At 30.5% G+C, this 20,933-nt stretch overlaps 1 protein-coding gene across 4 annotated transcripts; it reads right to left on the reverse strand.

The window, feature by feature from the left end:
* Positions 1-135: 135 nt before the first annotated feature.
* LOC124423816 lies at positions 136-20,310 on the reverse strand. 4 transcript variants are annotated; one of them, XM_046962039.1, is made up of 18 exons: positions 19,633-20,310; positions 19,260-19,490; positions 17,235-17,418; positions 16,957-17,023; positions 16,242-16,306; positions 8,773-16,001; positions 8,572-8,702; positions 7,730-8,485; positions 7,531-7,648; positions 7,290-7,420; positions 7,071-7,214; positions 5,715-7,010; positions 5,224-5,639; positions 4,907-5,140; positions 3,750-4,661; positions 3,545-3,674; positions 3,095-3,479; positions 136-2,989 (listed from the first exon to the last, which is right to left on the reverse strand). In XM_046962039.1, exons 2-18 carry the CDS (start codon positions 19,264-19,266, stop codon positions 1,281-1,283), a joined length of 13,914 nt encoding a protein of 4,637 aa, XP_046817995.1. In that variant the 5' UTR covers positions 19,267-19,490; positions 19,633-20,310; the 3' UTR covers positions 136-1,280. The 4 variants fall into 4 exon arrangements, with proteins under 4 accessions (XP_046817995.1, XP_046817994.1, XP_046817996.1 ...); XM_046962038.1 differs by having other exon boundaries at positions 16,242-16,312; XM_046962040.1 differs by having other exon boundaries at positions 16,242-16,312; positions 18,351-19,490.
* Positions 20,311-20,933: the final 623 nt, after the last annotated feature.

Below are 20,933 nucleotides of genomic sequence, written 5' to 3' on the forward strand. Positions count from 1 at the left end.
AGTTAAAATAAAATAAACTATATATAAAATAAGACAGCATCAAGACACTGCGCACTTTTAACAATAAATTGTACATTACCTTTCTACATTCTCATGATGAAAACATTATTATTATCTTATTAAAAATTTATTAAATTATAAAAATCAAAAATATTTATTTGACATTTATGATACATAGTATTTACAGTTATGATAATTACACATGATCTAATGTTCAGGATACCTCTCAGTCTTATTTTTTTATATAGTAACATCATTTTTAATTTCTTTTTTTTTAAGTATTTACTATTTATCGATTAATTTTTTTATTTATTTTGTAATAGTAGCAGAAAAAGATATCATTAGATAATTGTAATAGTAGCAGAAAAAAGGTATCATTAGATAATATACATCCAATACAATTATACAACTATTTCTGTTTGTATACAATGATTATGTTGACTATTTACACAAAACGATTATTATTATAGTACTAGTATCTTAGCTTATTATCCTATACAAAATAAATAAGAAATAACTCTTAAACAAAAAAATTTTCCGAAATTTTCTAAGTTTATAACTCATTCCTTTCTGAAAATTATTTGCCATCACCAAGTTGTGATCTAAATATAATTGTAAAACTGAAAAATCATTATTTTGTATCAAAATATTTATACTGCCAAATCTTATCAGATTATTTGATAGGATTTTCCATTTATTTAATGATGCAATGCATTTTTTTGTTACTTCTATTTTTATACTATACTTGTTTAACATTGATACTTGCACATTGCATAAGAAACTTGTTAAACAAACAACAAACACTTGTCTTATTACACACTATATAAGTAAACAATATTAAATAATATAATTTATTAATAAATAATAATATTTTAACGGAATATTATAAATAAATGTAAGACCTAATAAAAAAAATAAGTTTATTTATATATTATAATATTAAATTGTCCCAAAAGTTTCTTTCGCTATCCGCACGCAGCTGCTTTATTTGGCAGTATTAAAAAACGAAAAAAATTTTTGTGACAACCTAATATTTTTATTTTAAGTATTTATCTAAATATTAAACAAAATTACTAAGCAGACAATATAATATTTAATTAAAAGAAATAAAAGTTTTTGCATAAATATTATTCAAGTTATATCAATACTATTATAAAAAAAAAATCGACACATCTACTTATTTAATTATATATATTATAAGTCCAATCACTACTTGAATATACTTGCTATTTTACTGTGTTGTGTATAGAGTTACTTTGATAGTCAACGTTTAATAAATTTCACTGTTTTGTTCTTGAAAATATGGAAACATACTTTACATCATATTTAATATCTTTAAGTTTTATATGTGGATTAATGTTTATCAGCTGAGCAAGAGTAGTACAATTTACTTTCATTCTATGACCTCCAACTACCATGTATGTACTTAATTGTCCTAAGTTAATAGGTTTTGATGGAATTCCATAAAACGAAAATTGGTTAAATGTAGATTTGTTAGAATTATCTTGATTTTTATAATTATTAATTAAAAAATTAGTACCAGAAGGATATCTTGGTAATGGATGTGTAGATTTCCGAGCTACAGCTTTTACTTTGTATGGACTATTACGCATACGTATAGTTGACTTGGCAGTAGATTTTCTGGCAACTGCACGATTTTTTAATTTTGGTTTTAATAACTTTTTCTCTTGTTTCGTTTCGTCTTTTACTTCTGTCCCATTCATGCTATTCCACAAAACTTTTTCCATTATGTTTTCCAACATATCTTTATAATTTGTTATGCTTTCTATTTTTACTTGTAATTGTGGATGTTCTTTATTATTATGAATTTCAACTTGAGTTGGATTATTAAAGGTTTTATCACAATGTTTACATTTAAAAAGATTGATGTGTTTGGACGCATGTTTTCTCATGTCATTAATAAAAATCGTTGTGAAAGAACATATAGGACAAACGTATATTTTATGTAACTCTTCTCCATTATCCGTTTTGAAATGAAACGGTAAATGAGAGTGAAACATATTTTGATGAGCTTTCATAGCACTTTCGGAATAACATAGCTCGTCGCACCACTGACAAACCCATCCTTTAATTTTGCAATTATTCACATTTTGTACAGCCATATTAACATCACTGTCTTCTATATTTTTTACACATGAAACTGGTACGAGAATTTCTTTATATTTAAATGGAAGATCTATTTTCGTTCCTTTTAGTTCATCTATTGTCGAAGTTTGATGACTTAAACTCCAATGTTTTCGTAGTATCTCTAAAGAACTACTTTGCATTTTGCAATAGTAACAAGAGAATCTTCTTTCTTTTGAACTATAGTTATTTGTACAATTTCCATCTTTTGTATTACAACCTTCGGTATCTTTTTTACATTTCTCATCTTTTATATCATCACTGGTAGATTCAATATCCTCCATTAACATATCGTCCGTGATTTTAAATGGTAAATGTGAATGATTAAGCTCCCAATGTTCCCGAAATTCTGCTTTTATAGAACTACTAAAATTGCATTGTTGGCATTTAAGAGCATTTTTTGATGCATGTATTCTTAGATGTGCTTTCAGTCCAGCATAACTCATAGCAGTAAAACCACATTGATTACAAGTTTCTTGCATTTCGTGTGATATACGATCGGTTTTATCTTTAATAAGTTGATCATTTGCTTTTCGTCTTCTTTTTCTAGAACGTTTTTTCGGACTAATAATACCATATTCTTTCTCCCAGAATTCATCACTTAATTCTGGACCTCCAGCATCAGGATTATTAATTATTTTTTCAGGGCAGCCAGAATGTTTTGAACGAATATGTTGACGCATCAAGCTTTCAGAATTAGTACTACGATCACAATAAGGACATAAGAATCCAAGACGTTTCAAGTGTGTTATTTTTACATGTAATTTTAATCCACGCCATCTAGCAAATCTCATTTTGCAATGCTTACAGATTAGAGGTTTTTCTGCATCATTCTTCAATAAATCTGTAGTATAATATCGTTTAAATTAGTAATCCATTCTTAATCATTTTACTGAAAATATTATGATACATGTACAATACTGATTCATAAAAAATACATCAAATTTACCTTTACTTTTATTTGCTTCTAAAATTTGTTCATCTGCTACTTCTTGAGAAGATTCATCTTCATCGTTGGTAGCAATAACAAGATTCTTGTCACTATCACTATCATCATCATTATCATCATTATTATCATCATTTATATCTACATTTGTATTTCTGTTAATGATATCATGGCGTATTCTTTTCTTATCCAAATTCACATTTTTTACAATTTCAATATCTTTACTAATGATATCGCGATCCGTTTTAACAACAGAAGATTTATTTCTTGTTGATTCTGACAAAATTGTATCTTTTGTATTAGATAGCAAACTCGTATCGTCCTTATTATCTTGTTTTAACACTAATCCTTTCATTATATCAGTTTGTCTTTTAAGTAAAGTACCAACCTATAAAATACAAAATTTATAATAATTTCAGGTGTCTAATATAATATACGATTTTGTTAACATACCCAATTTTCAATAGCATTATCTGGAGAAAGAGGTGCATGATCCGGTCGTTCTCCATTATGATGTTTTGTAAAATGCTTTAATAAAGCATTACGATTTACCGACAAAAATCCACAATCCTTACAATGCCATCTAAATGAATGTTGATAAATATTTATTATATCTTATCTTACGATACGATATGATATATTGTAATATAGTATTTACCTTGCATAATTTAATTCTCTGTAAAGATGATCCCGCATATCGTGTTTGTACTTCGTTTTATATTGATCACATAATGTACATATATACAAATTACCCACAGGTTTCCCATAAGGTCCAAATCTTTCTACATCTGATTCATTAAAATCATTGACATCAATAGACGAATTGGCCTTTGCTGTTGTCTCTAATGAAGTATCATTATTATCAGCAATAGTTCCCTTCGATGTATTATTTTCAATTTCATTAGAATTATTCATTTCAATCGAAATTTTCTCGCATGATAATGAACGTTTTGACTTTTCTTTACAATGCTTGTTTTCATCGAGAGACACTGATTTACCATGTTTAATTTTGGCTGGTCTTGTAGAAACTGAATCTGTATCACTCTTTCTTTTTCCTCCTTTAACAGACGTTTCGTTTCCTACCTCTTCATCCTCTAAAAGGATACCACGAATATGTCTCACTCGTGGCATATCCCTTCTCCAAAGAGGGGTAGTATCAAATGGCTCATCTTGTCCTGCTTGCTCAGAAGAATCGCCAGATTTTTTAGTTACACCTTTTATCTTCTGGTAAGCCATGATATAATCAGCATTTGAATCACCTGCATGTTTGCTGGTGATATGTTGTTCGAGAAGTACTTTTACACTAGTTTTGAAAGAGCAGACAGTACACTTGAATTGGTACTTATCGTCATGGCTTACAGACGCATGAGTGATCATTTCTGCTTTGTAAACACATTTATATTCACAAATATTACATTTCCAATGATTACCATCTGGATCTGGAATTTCTTCTTCCATTTCTTCTTGAGCTGGTTGTTGAATATTTTCTGTACTTTCTAATTCTCTAATTACTTTAACAAATGGCCTCTTTTCCGGATGTTTATCAGAAAGATGCCTTTCTATGATATGCCTACATAACATTCCATTACTATCAGAGAGCATATAAAATGCACCATATATTTAATAGCATATGTAAAACATTTGGCAAGTGTAGACAGAAGATAATAATTAATAAATAATAATTAATAAAATATTGAAAGAACTTGAATAATATTTTTAATTCTATTTCTTACACTTGTCATATGTTTAAATTGTAATATTTGTTAAATAAAGATCATATATATAAGCTGATAGTAAAACAATGATTTTACAAACCTATGATAGTGATGATGATTACAATGAGAACATTTATAAAGTCTGGTATCATGCATTTTCAAATGAACTCCCATTTTATCTATTGCTATATTTTGTCCTTCTTGGCCAGAAGATGGCTGTGGACAATGTGGGCAACGAAAGTATTGTTCATCTGAATGCAATGCTTTTAAATGATATCGTAGCATAGCTTCATCGACAGTAAGATAATTACATTCTGCTACACTACATACATATCTATACATAAAGTAGAATATAATTAGTGCTATAATACAATTAAAATGCTAAAGCTAAATTAGTTTGCAATAGTATATACATACCTTTTATGTTCTGGTACAAATTTAGGTATAAAACTCTCATCATTATCTTTTGGAGAGTCTTTAGGTTTTCCTCCCATTCGACCATTTTGATGAGAACTACTTGCAAGATTAACCATTTTGTCAAACATCCTCTCTTTTTTATCTAAACAAGGTACTGGATTGACTGGGCCAATTTCTGGTACAGTTTCATCTTTAGCATGAAGTTGCAGATGTCTAATAATATTTGTTCTAACTTTGGTAGTATAAGGGCAGACAGCACATTGTACTTCGCGATTATATATCGCTTGACGAGGCAATAATTCTATTTCATCAGGGCCAAAAGTTAATTTTTCAATATCACCTGTTTTTTCGGCATCCTTTTCTGATGCCTTTGCTGTTTTTCGTTTTTTACCTTTTCGTTCTCCATTAGTTGGACGCTATGTCAAATAAGATAAAAATTTTTGATTATAAAATAAACCAACGAATTAATATTTATTACATTATCTACTTACTAAAGGTTGCACAATAAAGAGGCCATCAGCTGAAGGATTTTCTGGATCGGCAGGAATTACTTTACTGTACTGAATTTTATGTTTTGTTCTCATATGAGCCATAGCTTGATAGGAAACAGTACACCGTGCTTTACATAGTGAACAACCAAAACGTTTTAATCCATGTAATTTTAAATGCTCAAGTAAAAAGCCAATTTTCACAAAACGTTTGCCACAATGTGTACAATTTAAATTCTTATCGAGTGTTTTATAAGTACACTTTTTAAGATGTATTCGAAGATTAGCTGCAGTTGAAGCATTAAAATCACAATCCTCATAACCACATTTATATAATTGATTTCCTGTAAAGCCTGTATCCTTAATATCTTCCAAAGTCAAAGGTTTTTCTGATTTATCGTGTGTCTTTGAAACAGAACCATTTGATGCTTCTGCACTACTATGAGCTACATCTACTTGTTCCTTTTTAGTGTTATTTTCAACAGAATCTATATTTAATGTTTCTTTGATATCTTCATCGCTTTTTTGGTTTAATTTGTCTTCTTTGTTTTTAGTATTATTTTTAGAAATTTCGATCTGCTCTAATATTTCTATATCACTATCATCTGTTTTGTTTTCATTAATTATCGATTTCTTACTATCAGGTGTTGAGTTGCTATTGTCAGACACATTTTTTACAAAATTAGGATTTTCTAAAACATTAATATTGACATATTCATCCGAACAATCTAATATACTTGTTAATCGTAATGGATCTACTGCACTTATATCTCCATCTACACCTGATAATAATTGTAATTCAGGTTCATGAAGAATGTGTTTTGAGGTATGATAATTTCCTTCTTGAGTACAACTTTTTTCGGATTCTATGGTCTTCTTAGGAACAAAAGATTCATCTGGTGGATTTTTATCAAGAACACAACTTTGTGACGAAGTCAATATTTCAGATATGTCATCTTCACACTGAAGAAGATCTTTGCAGCTATTAGAATTATGCATTGCATCTAAGGAATTATTTCCACAAGATTTAGGACTCATTTTAACAGACGAAGAATTGCTTTCATTACTGCTGCATATTGAAAATATATTAACCAATTTCTTATCTGATATAGTGTCATTTGTTTTTTCATCCAATATAGATATTTCTTCCAATGATTGAGTAGAAGCAGAAGATAAATATTCAACATCTTTTTCCTGTTTATTTTCTGTTTCATTTTTTGCATCTATCATTTCACTTGATGTTTTTATGTCCAAGGTTCTTATTAAAAGTTGATTTATTACATCTTTAGTTCTTACTGCCTGAAATTTCAATCGAAATCAGTGTTATATTTTTCCTCGATTAAATAAAAAAGTACATACTTGTGCTGGTAGAGAACGTTCAAGAATTTGTGGTAATCTGTTACAATGAAATAGACTTAAATGGGTAAGCATATCACTAAATGAGTCTGCACCATTTAAACAGTACAAGCATTGATATTTATAAATCCCATGAATTTTGTAATGCTATAAATAATATAAAATTATAAGCATGGAATCATGTTTAACAAATAATTTTTTTCTATATTCTTATATACTTACTATTATAAGTTGCTCTATTTTTAAGCATGATGCGGAACATAGATGACACTTGTAAATAGATAGAGTAACTGAATGCTTTGTTTTCAAATGAGATATGAATGTCTCTGGTATATAAAAAACCTTTCCACACTCTAAACGTAAAATTAATATTTCAAATTAGAAATTTCATTCAAAATAAAAAGTACCATATAAAAAATAAAATAAAAGTAAATCATATTTTTAATAAAAAAAAGATACGAACCATGTTGACATACGAATGGTTGTATATAATCATGGCGATTATAATCTTCTTTTGTTGGAAGCTCTTTTATTAATTTACCGAGCAAAATACCAGCCTGGTTTCCTGCATGAGATACTGCCTATAAAAATAATATAAAAATAATACATAAGAATAATGAAATATATCTATTTTTTTCCAGAGAATTTTGTTTTTAAGATACCTGATGAATTTGTACATAAGATGGTGCTATTGCTCTATAAAAGCAGCAATTACATTGATAACGACAATGTTCATGCTTCTCTTCCATGTGCTGTTGCATTTGTGTCCAATCACTCAGAATAGTATGACAATAGGCACACTTTTGGTAGTCATACGAAGAATTATCTTTCTTCTTATTAACACACATATCATGCTGAGCATAATGTTGACAATATAAAGTAATAGAATCTGTTGTAAAAGAACAATCTCGAGCCATACACTTATAAAATTGACTGAGTTTTTGAGGTTTCAACATAGCAGTGTAAGCATCAGAAGACTTCAATTTAGTTAGTATCGATTGTGATGTTAAATCCTTTGCTTTAAGTAAAGGTGATGTTTTAACTACTTTTAGGATTTTATAATTTAGATTTGTAAGAGATGGAGATTTTGAGCCTGTAATATTATGTGTAGTTACTGGTGCAATAGTAGTATTTTTACCAACAGAAACTTGAAATGGTAATTTATTATGTTCTATTTGAATTATCTTTGACTTTGGGACAATAGGTACATAATTGGTAGTATGCGATGACGTAGATGTCAATGATTGGACTGGTATTAATTGTAGAGATTCTTGAGCAGCACTTTTGTTTTGAACTGGCTGTCTTATAGTTACCGAATTAAATCTTTTTAAAATAAGTGGTTGAGCAGTCTTTTTTAGTAATGAGACTGCTTTACGTTTAATTGGTGAAGTTTCAACAGCTTTTCTGATATCACTTATCTAAAAGTGAATATAGATATTATGAAGAACTTTTTTATATTATTATCAAAATTTCATCAACATTCGAATATTTGTAAGATACTTACAATCGTATTTTCACTTTCAATACTGTCAGTGCATGGTGCAAGACTAACTACATTCTCAATTTTTAAAAATGAACATTCCTCTTCTGTATCTGTTTGTAATATATCCCCTGGAGTATCAGATTGGCTTCCAGCTAATAAGAAATATACAAATATTGTAATATAAAAAATATATAATTGTTACATAGAAGTATATATACTTACTACCACTTAAGGACACAGTGTCTTCTTGATTTTCTGAAGAATGATTAGACACAGAAAGCATATCACCGCTCAAACGTCTGAATCTGAGAAAACTTTTTGGTTCATCGTCATCATTACCTGTGATTTCTTTTATGGACTCATACATTTTTTTATCTTGTTTCCCTAAGAAATGTTTAATACTTGCAATAGGTACAACATTTGGAGGTTTTGGTATAGATGCAGGCGCGGACATTTTGTCATCAGTATTAGTTTGCACTTTTGTAGAATTTTCAGATGCACATCCATCACGTGATTTTATACTTTGAAGTTGAGCAGCAAGTCTTTGTATAGTTGTCATCATTGGATCTTTTGATGATACATTGGAAGTTTCTTTTAATATTGAGTTTACATCTGTAGTTATTTCAGTATCTGTCTGTTCACTACTAGAATCTGAATCATAAACAGTTGCAGACTCTCTAGTAGTTTCATTATCACTTGTTTCAATTTCACTTTCAACGTTCTTACCATCAATATTTGTGGGTACTAAAGGATCTTGGACATCTGTTTTTTCAGAACTAGGATTTAAATTATTTTGATCTGTATTGCTATTATCTTGCTCTTTAGTTTTCTTCAATTCATCAGATTTCAATATATCTTCCTTATTTGTTGTTTTATCATTTGATATACATGATTCTGTTGTCTTTGTATTACTTTCAGATGATGTTGTGCTTGTGGAAGATACAGAGTTGTTTGAAGTACCTAGTTCAGAAACATTATTAATTAACATAAGATCTTTATTTTGACTATCTTCTTTATGCACATTTGTTTTCATTTTATCTTTGAGAGTATCAATAATAGATTTTTTCTTTTCAGAGATATCTTTATGTACTTTAATACCAAAGTTCTCAACAATCTCTTGCATTTTCTTTTTTCGTTCCAATTGAATCTCTACTTCTTTGTGCTCCAGTTCAGGTGGACATACAAATACACTTAATTTATCACTAATAGTAATTGGTACTGTTAGTTCTGTCGATTCCTTTTCAAGCAATGTCAATTGTTCTTTAGATTTAGGTGGAATATTTGACAAATCTTTATTAGTTGTACATTCTATTTCCTTATTATCAGAAACCTCTTGATCCTTCTCTTCAGAAATAACTTGTGTTTCTGTAATTTTATTTTCACAGTTATTAGATATCAATGCCTCATTCTTTTGTTCATCATTTATTTGTTTCTCTTCTGATTGAGAAGTTTCACATTTTTCAATCTTTAATTCCAACTTTTCACTTGTTATTGGAACTGGACTTGTTATATCAATTGCATCAGTAGACATATTTATTTTTATAATATTTACATCTGAGGCATCGTTATGCCATGTTTTAATGTGTGTCTGTAGATTGATTCGTTTTAATTGTACATAATTACATACCGAGCACAAATATCCATATATACCATTCTCGTTCGGTATTGGATCTTCAATCATAACTTCATTAAAGACACTACCATATTTGCGACAAAGTTTATAGTAATGAGTACGCATAGATGTTTTAGTAACAGTTTGATAAGGACAACTCTTACATTGAAATCTATATTCGCCAGTGTGTGTTGTACAATGTTCATAAAACGCTTCCATGGCAGCATCTTTTGTTCCTTCAGTAGAAAAATAACAAATTCTACAATTAAATAGATAAGACTTTTTCTCTGAAAACTCTGTACATGTCTCTTCATAGTTATTATTTTTAGATTCTTCTATTGCCATTTGGGCTTCTGTGGATTGAAATCTAGATATTAAAACTTCCTTGTCAGGATGATTCAATTTATAATGATGAGTAATACTTTTACCATGGAAGCTACAAAGTAAACATTTATATCTTTCTTGACCTGTCCAAGCATATTCAATTAATTGTTGTATCTGAAAATTAAGAGATGTTTCATGTTCACTAGATACAGAGTCTTCTGTTGATAATAAAGATACATCCTCATTTGTAGATGTTTTATCATCTTTTATAGGTGAAATTTCTTTGTTTTCTGTTTGGAGTATAGTCTTTTTTACTGATGACTCTATAGATACATTACACGAAGTTGTACAATCTATTTCTTTATTCTTTTCTTTACTATCTTTTTTCTTACTATCTTCTTTACTATTTACGACATTACTTCCGGCATTATTGTTTTCATAATTTACAGAGAGTAAAACAGGTTCTTTTATATGTTCTTTTTCTGGAATGTTTTCTTCTACTAAATTTTCTGTTTTTTCTTTTACATCAGATTTGTCTTTTTGAATACTTATTTTCTCAGATGTATGTTGAATTTCAGGAATAATTCGATCAGATTCTACCTGCACTGAAGTTGAAGTCTTTTTCTTTTTCTTTTTTGATAAAATACCCATCTGCCAAGTAAATTTCTTTTTCTTTTTCTTAACTGAAATTTTCTTTTGTCCTTGCTCAATACGTACCAAATCATTGACATCTTCATCAACGTCAGCATCACTTCCTTTCTCTAATTGAGACATGTCTTTGTTCGCTTTAGATGGTACCAGTCCTACTACAATATCACTTGATAATTCTTCACCGTTATTCGATTTATCAATATTATTATTAACTTTCTTCGCAGATGATATACTGCTCGACATAGATATATCTGAAATAATACTTTCCTCATCCGTGACAGATACAGTATCCTCAATCTTATCAATATTGAGAAGCATCGAACGCTTTCTTTTTGAACCTTTCTTAGAAAAATTCTGAATATTTGGTTTATTTTTAGGAGATGCTACTTGTGATGAGCTACGTTGATGACTTGATTGTTTTTCCATATTAAGTGAATTATCTATAACATCTGTTAATACTGACATATCTATACCTAAACTTTCGTCCGAAGAACTATCAAACATTGTTTTCGAAGAATCTATTTTTGCAATATTCGTTTTTTCGATAAGAACTCGTGCTTCTTTCGGAACGTCCTTACGAAGTACACGTTTACTTCTACGCAAAACTTCGGCATCTTGATATTTCTCATCCTCTTCCTTAGAAACATCAAGATTTTTGTTACTATTCGATTCTCGATTAGTAGTCCGTAAGGATAAAGGTTGATCTTCCTCACTATCAGAACTGAAAGTTTGCTCTTTCGAACTTTGTCGTGTAACTCGCTGCACTTCTTTTTTATTCTTGCATTTAGTTTTTCCCGACTTCTCGTTATTTCGAATTCTAGGTAATTTCTTTGTTTTAGATATTTGCTCTTCACCTTCAATCTCCACGTTCTGTTTATTCGATAATTTGCATGGTTCCGATTTTTTAGATACTGAACTCGGATTGCTCGTAGGTGTAATTGTAGAAGTACTCGTTTGATTTTCTTTTAAAACTCGGCACAAACGATGTCCTGTAGCAGATACCACACCTTCACTAATAAACATTTCTCGTATATCTTCCTGTAACATTTCTAAAGAATTTCTCCTTTTTGTTTTTGGTTTAGAAATTTTTAAACTACTTTCTTTATCTTCAGTAGTTTCATTATTACTTACTGAGGTATTCTCGATTGACGTATATCGTTCATTCACATTCAATTCTTCAGCGAATTTTTGTATCTTTTCTAAATCATGCTTTTTGTCTTCAATTTCTTTGTTATCATTGCTATTTTCTAAGATATTGTTCGTATCATTGTTAAATTCCGCAACTTCAATTATTCCAGATTTTTCCAAAGTAGTGCAGGAATTTTCTAAGTTATCAATATCAGATTCGTTAATAGTATTTACAAATCCCTTAGATTCAAAACAAATATTTTTCTGATTCTTTTCAATAGAAATGCTATTATCCGCTCTAATATTATTATCTTTCTCAAGTTCTTTGTTCTCAAGTTCCTTGTTCTCAAGTTCCTTGTTTTCAAGTTCCTTGTTCTCATTTTTTTCTTTTGATAAATTAGTCAATATATCCAATCTTTCTGCTAAGCAATCTTCATCAGAACTATCAGAAGAAACGATAACACGTCGCTTCTTCTTAACTTGTATCCTCTTTGCTTCAACATCTTCATCTTTATCCGAACTGCTACTTTCAGATTCGGATTCGATGATCTTTTTAATTTTCTTCAATTTCTTTGCTTCTAATGCTTCGCCTAATTTTTGTATTAATTTAGCTTGTTCAAATAATTTCTTTCCCTCTCCAAATTCTAAAGATTTCCTAATTAAACCTTCGATCCATTCTTGAGTAACTCCATCCTTTAATTTAAGTCCATCTATTTCTGTATCATCTTTCTTTGCATTCTCTACAATTTCGGAAGTAGCGGCGGATGTATTCATTATTGAATCAGGCTCTTCAAATTTCGTTTCATCTTTATCAGCGATTGACGTTGTCGGGGATGAAGCTTCTCTCTCTATATTCGTTCCTTTTATCGTTAAAACATCCTCGTTCTTTAAAGGTACTGTCTCAGAAATTACATCATCCGCATCCCAATTTTCTTTCAATTGTGGCACATCACTACTGCTTGTAACTTCTGCAGACGTATCTTCTTTTTCAGCACTATTTTTATCGCTATCAGATTTTTTCTCTTCATTTGAAGAATTATTCGAATGTGTCGACTGTTCTAATCGTTTGATCTTTGGTATTTTGAATTTTTGCAATCCAGACGACTGACTACCTTTACCCTTTGTATCTATTACACCATATAAACTCTCGAGAGGTGATTGCTTCTTATCTTTGGATATCTTGTCGCTCATTTGTTTGCTACTATTATCTGAATCACGTTTAGAGGCCTCAACTTTTTTCGACTTTGATTTTTGTTGGACTTTTTGTGATGTCGAGGATAGCGTCGAAGACGATATCGAACGTTTTCTGGGATCCCTTTCTTGATATGCATTATCTTTAAGTTTATTTACATTCGATTGTTTATCCTTGGTCAGACGTGGATCTCTGTTCGAGGTGCTACTACTACTACTACTATTTTCTCGGTTATGACTTGAGTTTAGAGACAAAGTATTACCGTGGTCTATTCGAAGACGTGGGTCTCTATCCGAAACTGAAGTTCGGCTGTCTCTATTAAATCGATTGCAATTATCCCAATCAATTTGAACATCTCTAAGTAGTCGTTCAGGTCTAGGCCGGCCATCGCGAGTAAAATTGTTTCTTACTTCTCCTCTACATCTATCATTGTAATACCCATCTCTACCTCTACCTCGATTACATCGATCTCTATCTCTGTTCCAGGGGCAAGGTGTACTAGGTCTTGAATATGAACCCGGCATTCCCATTATCCCATCTGTACAATTCATTTCAGGATCATTTCGATAGGAGGGTTCATTCGATCTATTTATCGGTTGATCCCACGATTGCCTTGAAATCGGATAATCAACAGGTCTATCAAAAGGAACATCATGGAAACCTCTATACTGAGGAGGGAAATTTGTAGGAGACATCAAAGGCGGTATTATTGATGGATTCATAGGTGAATCATCGTGACCAACTTCTTGAGCTCGTGAATGCGGAGTACTTAACAACGGTCTAATTCCAGGCATAATGTTCGCGTTAAAATGACTCGGTCTGATCGGCGAATCGTTAATTGGGTGCGAATCCATAGGAGCAGAATTTGGAACTCCAGAGTTCCACATATCTTGGAGCATTCCCATTGGATGCTGATACATAGAATTAGGTATTGGCATACCTTGCATCGAGTTATTCCCTAATCCATTATAATTACTAGGAGAAGTCCACTGAGGATTACAAAAATCATTTGGATTTGAGGGAGGATGAGATGGCCATAAAGGCTGACTCACGGATTGTCTATTAAAATGTTCCTGTTGGACCGAATGATCTATTCTAGATGTATCCCCTATGTTAGGAGTTTGTGCACGTCTTTGATAAAGCATAGTACTTCTGTCCTCTTGCATAATAGGACCACCATGCAAGACATGTACATTTCCTACTTCCTCATCGTGCAAACGAGAGTGCAGATTTAGAATTTTATCGTTGACATTATCACGCAATTGACGCGGATGTCTCTCATAACTTTCAGCATAACGTGATTCTAGTTTAAAAGACGGTGAAGATGATCGGTGTCTATGATCAATTGACTTATCAATATTTAAAGAAAAATTATGTTGGAGCAACGGTGGTGGACCCTTTATTTCGTTAGACTTTAATGTTTCCGGTTTTGCATTCGACGATGTCTGAACTGCGTTTGGTAAACATTTTCTCGTTGTAAGTTTAACAATATGTTTGTCCACTTCTTCCCAACGTCTATCGCTTTCGCGATCAATATCGTCTTGAGAAAGCAAATGTTTCGACGTACTTAAATCCGTATTGCCAGATATCTTTTTATTATTATCTTTCTTTGTTAGGGTATCTTCTTTTGTCTTTTCCAATCCTAATCTTTTAAGATCTGAATTATCTTTTAATTGGTCGTCTTTTTTATCACCCTCTTCTGTTCCTTCTTCTTCATTGAGTAGCTCGGCTAAATCTTCAATAGAGAGCGGTGGTTCGGTCGAAACAGGTGGAGGTGAAACTAGCATCGGTGGTTTTGAATTTGATTTTGGTGTGGAAAATCCATCCTTTGCTCTTGGTGAGATATTTTTAGGCTTAGAGAACAACATTTCAGGATCGGGTGAATTAAGTAAAACTTCTGGAACGTTCACGGGCGATTCTGTTCTAATATTTGAATTAATTATATCTAGATTCAATCCAGTTAACATATTTTTTTCTAAAACCGATGAAAGCCTCCTAGAACCCCCTAAAGAAGGTACTGGGACGGTGACTATGTGTCGAGTTTTGGTTGTCGTTTGAGAATCGGTCATTTTCTGGGGTAAACTATTGCTCATTAGTTTTGCTGCATTAGAAACATCATGGTTACTAGAAATCACAGATTTCCAAGTACCTCTAGTAAATTTTGTATTCTGTATTTCGGATTCTTCTAACATATCCCATTCGGAACATGTAAGTTCATCGGTATCTTCGTTACTAATCGAGCCAATTCTTGAATTCGGTGACTGTCTACCTATATCACAGTTACGTTCAATCGGTATAACGATTGGCTTAATACTGTGAGATATCTCCATTTCGTTGAAGTTAATATGCTTATCGGAGATTTCTGATATTGGTTCAATGCTTCTTTCTGTAGGGATAATTATAGGCGCCATTTGAGGAACCGTTTCAGGACTAACTGGGGGAGTTGGACTAGCCGGAGTTTCTTCCATTTTCGTTTGTATCGTTATCACTTGAATATCGGCCGATTTTTTTTTCTTGTTACGCTTTTCAGTATCGTCCAGTGAACTGAAAAATATATTGTTCCATTCCTTTGCTATATGTATATGTAATTAACTGTAAGTCGAAGATATTATTAAAAACAGCTAATGCAAAATTATAAAAATAACAATTTATTTCACTCTTTACGCATCATTATTTTATGTATAATTATGCTCTTAACGTATCATTTTTTTTTCTTTTATCTTTATATATATAAAGGAATAATTTTGTTACGATTAGTTCTATTTTGCAATTTCTCATACATACGCTGTAGGCTGCGAAGCGAGGTCCCCGATTTTTTTGTTCGGTACATGTAATCCTGGAGCATTTCCCTGAAACTCGTGTCGAATTAGAACAATTAAAATACACAAGTAAAACATGCACTCTACGAAAGCCTGAAATATCTAAAGTATACGGAGCGACAGAGATACATAGATTTATATAAGCAATATTATTAAAGTTCGAAAGTTAAAATAGATTAATAACCATAATACCGTTAGTCAACTAAATTTAATGCAATCACAATATAAAATTTAAGTTTGTGCAAATAATATTTATACAACTTATATACAATCTGTGCAATTTGCGATCTACAATGTGCATTCAATTAATTATATACAAAAACTACTAATACAATATTATAATGTAATATATAAAATACAATAATATACAAAAAATAATGCGAACATACAATTAGTAATCAAATAAATTAAAGGTTTTAAAAAGCATTCAATATAAACAGTATCTGTATACACATATGTATGTATGATAAAAAATTAATAAAAAAAATGCAACAATTGCTATTCATATGTGTATACAGAGTGAAATTAAGAATAAAATAATATTAAACAATCAAAAGTAAAATTGCGATAACGAAACATAATACTTCGTTCGTTAAAAAAAATATACATTAAAAATATTACAATCAATAAAAATAGCTATGATAAACAAAAAAATTTGTTTAATAAATAAAAGTACTTACCTTTTCTACTTTATTGTGTAACTTTTGTAGAACATCTTCACATCTTTGTAACGTTTCTATTTTTAACCTGCTCCATTAATAATAAACTATCAGTATATACATAAAATATAACAATATATGTACGTAATTACTATAGTACGTGCAAAAAAATAAAAAATATTGTTAAGTACTTGTGAATACGTGTATAAAAAAAAATGAAAGAATATTATATTATTTCTTAAATTTATCGCGTATAAATCGTTTAATATTATATTAGACAAAATATACATGCGACGTACTTCCGTTTACTATTAGATAAAATTCCATGCAGACTTTGCATTTTTTGTAACTGAATCTCTCTTGATTTGTCCTTAACATTTTGTAACCTCTCGATCATAGCTTCTAAAAATGGAATGTACTTTTGCATCTCCGCAAATTTTTTATCATATTCATCCATCTTTCCTGCTTTTATTTTTAATTTACCTGTGTCAACATAAAAACATGTCTTAACTATATAATGTACATATATATATAAAACAAAAGAGATAAAACGAAAAAACTTCAATTATATATTATATATATATATATATATATATGTATATATATACGCACACACAATTTCATTGGATTTTAAATATGTAATTAATAATATATTTATAATTACAAATAATTAAATAAATCATGAGAATTCTTTTATTCTATCATATTTCGTATATATGTATGAAACAAGCCGCCATATTAGAAGGGAACCGGAAATAAATGGAGACTTCCGGAAAATGTCGAAGATATAGATGGCGATACTGTAGCAACCTAAGAATCTTTGTTATAAATTATGTGATCCCATAGAAAAAGATTAATGAATTAATTACCTAAGCCTATATCATATTAATATAATCATTAAAACAAAAATATCTCGAAAGAAAAATCTATTTGTGTAAAAATAATAACTGCGACATTTCCCGATTATTCGCCATTACGTGTAGGTTTGTATCACCGCCATTTTCTTTTCACGTTAGACATCTTACTACACGGGAAATTGCATAGAAACGATTCCACTTTCACTTAAGAATGATTTAATATCTCAAAAAAAGAAAATATAATAAAGAATTATGTAACTTTTTCCTTTTTTTTCTCTCCCCTAAAAATAAAGATTTTGATATTAATCACAATCACTCGATAAGATGATAATAATTTTGTACAATATATGTATATACGTTCACTGTAAAATTATTTTCTTAGGAAAATTAATTCTTCCACAATGTAGATTTTTACGTGGCTTTCTCCTTCTTTTTCTTTTATAACTATTATTAAAAGAAAAATTTAAGCAACGATTATACTCGTTACTTAAATATATTCTTTTTACACTAGTGATTTGATGTATGTATTTATTAACCGCACAAAAAGATATTACCAACCTCACTTATGCACACTTTACTACACTTTCGAATTGTCAACGATCTTAATTTGTCGACATTTTCTGCACAATATTACGAATATATCCATTTCTTCAGTTTTGAGTGAAAATAATTAACAATAGGTTTCACAATACTGCGACATTGTACTAGAACACTATATACATAAATTCATGACGTAGGAACTCGAAACACAAAACCATTGGACCGTTTGATTCGTTATACGAACGTATATACACGTATTACACATTGCCCATCCTTTCTTTACTTCTTGTTAAAACATATGTGATATATATATCACATATATATCATATATATATATATTATATATATATGTATAACAATGCTTATTATTTTGTATTTTGGGAAAGTTTCAGGTTCATCGTGGGAAAATCAATGTCATAAATAAAGAAATACAATTGCTATCACTTTTTCATTAGATATTGTCAAGTTCATCGATATTGTATCATAATTAATATTATTGAATGCCTTGTTAATTATTCTTATTAGAATTACTCCTTTAATATGTAAATTTAAAATTGCACATTATAATATAATAAAGATTATACATTACACATCACCAATAAAAAAAATAATATGCAGAGTTAAAATATATGTAAATAAATTTCACACTTAAGAATACGAAAGGCACGTGCATATAGGCACGTCACACGCGCGTTCGTTCGAAAAATGGCGTATATGAGGTGACCATTAAATGCAATTTCAGAGGACGAATTCCGAGTTCTCGAACGTTCGTTACAGGTATACGAGTAACGGTCGAGTATAGGATCGAAAGGCAGCCTCAAAGGGCGCACAATGGCTGCCTATCCATGGCGCCACATCGACAACTTTACGATGAACATTAATTTCGTCCAGTATGGATATACGACTATTCATTTTTTTTTTACTCACCGTTCATTATACTCGAGACGTCTGCTTCCGTTGAATTCTTTAAGAAAATGTAGGCAACGAGGGATCTTCGATGGTAATGAATTTCCAAACGATACAATAAATATATATTTCGCTTTAACCGATATTCATGTTCGGCAGATATCACGTCAAATTTAATCGGTTGTTATCACGTTATCGTTATGCTCGTCATATTTCTGCCATCTTTCGAGGTATGCAATGCCGAATAGTTTCCTAAGATTTCAAAAACAAAGGACTAGTATAACCGACGATTCAACGACCGCAGAAACGACCGCGAGAGAGAAAGAGTGAGAAAGAGAGAAAGAAAGGGAGAAAAAGAAACATTTAATGATCCGTGGTAGTAAATATTACTTACCATATACGCTACTACGAACAAGAATAGTTTATTATGACCATTAATATATACAACGAAACTGAAAGAAAACGATTCTCTATCACCTTAATCTATCTATTGACACCGCGATCTATGTTGTATAACATAAGTTTCTTTCGTTACTACTCTCTTTAACGTCTTTCCTTTTTACAAAAATGGATGGTACGAATGAATGCATATGTGTGTATCATCGTACACGTACGCGCGCGCGCGCACGCGTTTCTATGCGTCAGATCGTCTCCGTGTCGTTGCGTTGTCGTCGACAGCAAAGGAGAAAACTTATTTTGTTATGTTCAGTATATTTTGTTGATATCTCAATCGAAAATAAGATATAACTGAAATAACGATATTACTGACATTTAATCGCCTGTCACACGATTTTCGACGCTTATATTGTTTATGCGACATTGATAAAATTCGATATGTATCATCGTATATACGTGGAATGACTATGAACACTAGTTAAATCTACAGCTTTTTCAAACATTACACGAGCCACCGAATTTCCTTCTGCATAGATTTGCCATTTGCAGATCGTGCACGAATGCAACGACATCTATCATCAATCCCTTGTTCTTTAATATTCCCTCGAAACGATAATTCCATTGCTCGTAACTTCACTAAATTAAACGGTTGTGACCTCTGGCGACGATGATTATATACTATTTATTATCTAAAAAATTTTATCTCAAAATCATGAAGATAAATTTTAATTTTTCGAACGAGTACGTATTTTATTATCTACAAGGCATTTCAAATCTATTATATCTGTTATATGATATTCTGAATTAAAAATGAACGAATCAAGTTAAATTATAATTACAACTTCTTGCATTTATTTTTTTTCTTTTTTCTTTTTTTTTTTTTGACATTTTTACGGATGCAATATAATGTAGAGTTTCTAATAACTTTATTTACAATCATTAATCTCTGATGCATGATTCTAGAGAATAATAAACCTTCCGCGTTTCTGCGTTTCGAAACATGAATTATGTACAAAGAATTTCTGATTCAACGATACGACTTTATAAACCTTTTTAACACGATGGAACCCTTCGACTGAATTTCGATTAATTAAATGGAGACACGCAGTGCTTGTCATTAAGTTTCAAAAATCTTAAAGGTTTAAATTTTTCTTACAATTTTGTAATAAATTTTTTATTGTACTATGACTATATAGCTACCTTTATTATCATGTACATAAATAATTAATGTATGTACGTATGTATCCGGTATAAGACATTCGTTATCTCACCGTAAAAAACAAACTCTTTTATTAGAGG

This window comes from Vespa crabro, chromosome 4 (assembly GCF_910589235.1).
Source record: "Vespa crabro chromosome 4, iyVesCrab1.2, whole genome shotgun sequence".
Classification (NCBI taxonomy): domain Eukaryota; kingdom Metazoa; phylum Arthropoda; class Insecta; order Hymenoptera; family Vespidae; genus Vespa; species Vespa crabro.

Coding starts and splice junctions, on each gene's coding strand:
- LOC124423816 (XM_046962038.1), bottom strand. Junction 8,486..8,571: donor TTGAAAGTGAAAATACGATT/GTAAGTATCTTA, acceptor ATTCACTTTTAG/ATAAGTGATATCAGAAAAGC. Junction 7,011..7,070: donor AACGTTCTCTACCAGCACAA/GTATGTACTTTT, acceptor TTGAAATTTCAG/GCAGTAAGAACTAAAGATGT.